At 59.9% G+C, this 1,696-nt stretch overlaps 1 gene segment (V, D, J or C); it reads left to right on the top strand.

Annotated features, from left to right (window-relative positions):
* Positions 1-215: 215 nt before the first annotated feature.
* LOC112117213 lies at positions 216-1,447 on the top strand (the record flags this gene model as incomplete). The annotated part of the segment is given in 2 exon segments: positions 216-618; positions 1,105-1,447. Coding segments are annotated over 2 exon segments (746 nt in total), but the record flags the coding sequence as incomplete, so codon positions are not given.
* Between the last annotated feature and the right edge of the window lie 249 nt (positions 1,448-1,696).

Raw genomic sequence — 1,696 nt, 5'->3', positions numbered from 1 at the left:
GTGCTGTGAGCTGATGGAGTCGCTGTGGTGGGTGGGTGGATGGAGAGCGACACCACAGAGAGATGGGAGTGGATGGGGACAGGTAGATAGTGTTGGGTGTCGAGAGAGAGAGACCATGCACCGAAGGGTGGAGGGATGAAAAGAGACACCACGCCAAGAGAAGCGATTGGTGCTGCAATACAGGGAAAGGGGCAGAGGGCTCCAAAGGGGGCGCCATGCTACAGGGAGCAGGGGGGGCTCAGAAGGTGTCTGTACAAAAACTAACTCCTGCCACCCTTCTTCCAGAGCCCACCCCCCTTGAGCCCATGCCCCATGACCCCGACGTGCATGTCCTCCACTCCTCCTGCACCAACCACCCAAACACTATCCAGCTGGTGTGCTTCATCTCCGGCTTCTACCCCGAGCCTTTGACGGTGGAATGGCTGGTAAACGGCCAGCCCGGGATACTTCGTGGTCACACCGCCTCTGCCAAGAAGGATGGCGACGGTCGCACCTTCAACACCCGCAGCAATGCCAGTGTCTCCCAGGATGAGTGGCTGGAGGGCAAGACATACACCTGCCAGGTGTCCCACCCGGGCACCGGGAGCACAAAGCAGGACCACACCCGCAAGTGCGAAGGTGACGCTCCCCAGGGCTAGGCTGCCTAGGAAGTTGAGGGGCAGTGGCGGATTTAGAGTTACTGGGGCTCTATGCTCAGTTTCATTTTTGGGGCCCCACCTTGGGGCCCAGCCGAGAAAAAGAACATTCTCTCTTATCTGCCCCCGCAAGAATGAAAAATGGGGGCGGGGCAGATAAGACAGACTGTTCTTTTTCTTGTCTGGGTCCCGGGGGGGCCCCAAAAATGAAGCTGAGGACAGGGCCCCACTCACTTTAAATCCACCACTCGGCAAGACCAAGCTTCTGCCCCCATAGCGGCCAGGCCCTGGGGACCCCTGTCATTGGGGTGCCCCATGCCAGGGCACCCTGTGATTTACTGTATATCTGCCTCTGAGGAGGGGGACACAGGGCTGGGCTTGAGGGGGGAGAGTAGTGCGGGGTGAGACTGGGATGGGCTTGCCAGGGGAGACCAGGCCAAGCGGCTGACCTGCACTCTCCTGTCCCTAGAAGAAATGACATCTCCCAGCAACATCCAGGTCTTCCTGGTGCCCCCGTCTCCCGCCGCCCTGTACGTGGCCCAGAGCCCCATGCTCATGTGTCTGGTGGTCAACCTGCCTAGCAACTCCAGCCTCCAGGTGGTCTGGTCCCGGGAGAAGCCAGGGTCCGTTAGCCCTGATCGCCTGGACCTCGCTGAGCAGTTCAACGGAACCTTCACTGCCTCCAGCTCCATGCCCATCCTCACCCGCGACTCGGAAGTCGGAGAGACCTTCACCTGCAAAGTGGAGCACTCGGAGCTGCCCTCGTCCCTCATCAAATCAATCTCCAAGAAGCCAGGTAGAAGGAGAGCAGGGTCCCTAAGGGGAGAGTCTCCCCTATCCCAGTCCCCAGCAGGGAGGGATGCACCTTAAGGGGAAGACCCAACCCCCAACAATCTGAAATCCTGGCCCTGGGTCCCTTTGCGTCCCCATGTGTGATGGAGACCTCCTATCCCCATCCTGTGCTCCAGGACTACCAGCTCCCACTCCGCAGCCCCTCCATCATGGAGGAGAGAGGGGATGTTCCTACCCCCACGCACATCCATACCATCCTTCTCCCCACG

The sequence above is a fragment of the Terrapene carolina genome, unplaced genomic scaffold (assembly GCF_002925995.2).
Source record: "Terrapene carolina triunguis isolate 2854851 unplaced genomic scaffold, T_m_triunguis-2.0 Scaffold18256, whole genome shotgun sequence".
In the NCBI taxonomy this organism is placed as follows: Eukaryota; Metazoa; Chordata; order Testudines; family Emydidae; genus Terrapene; species Terrapene triunguis.
The sequence above is the reverse complement of the archived record's forward strand: the minus strand, read 5'-3'. Positions and strand labels throughout refer to the sequence as shown.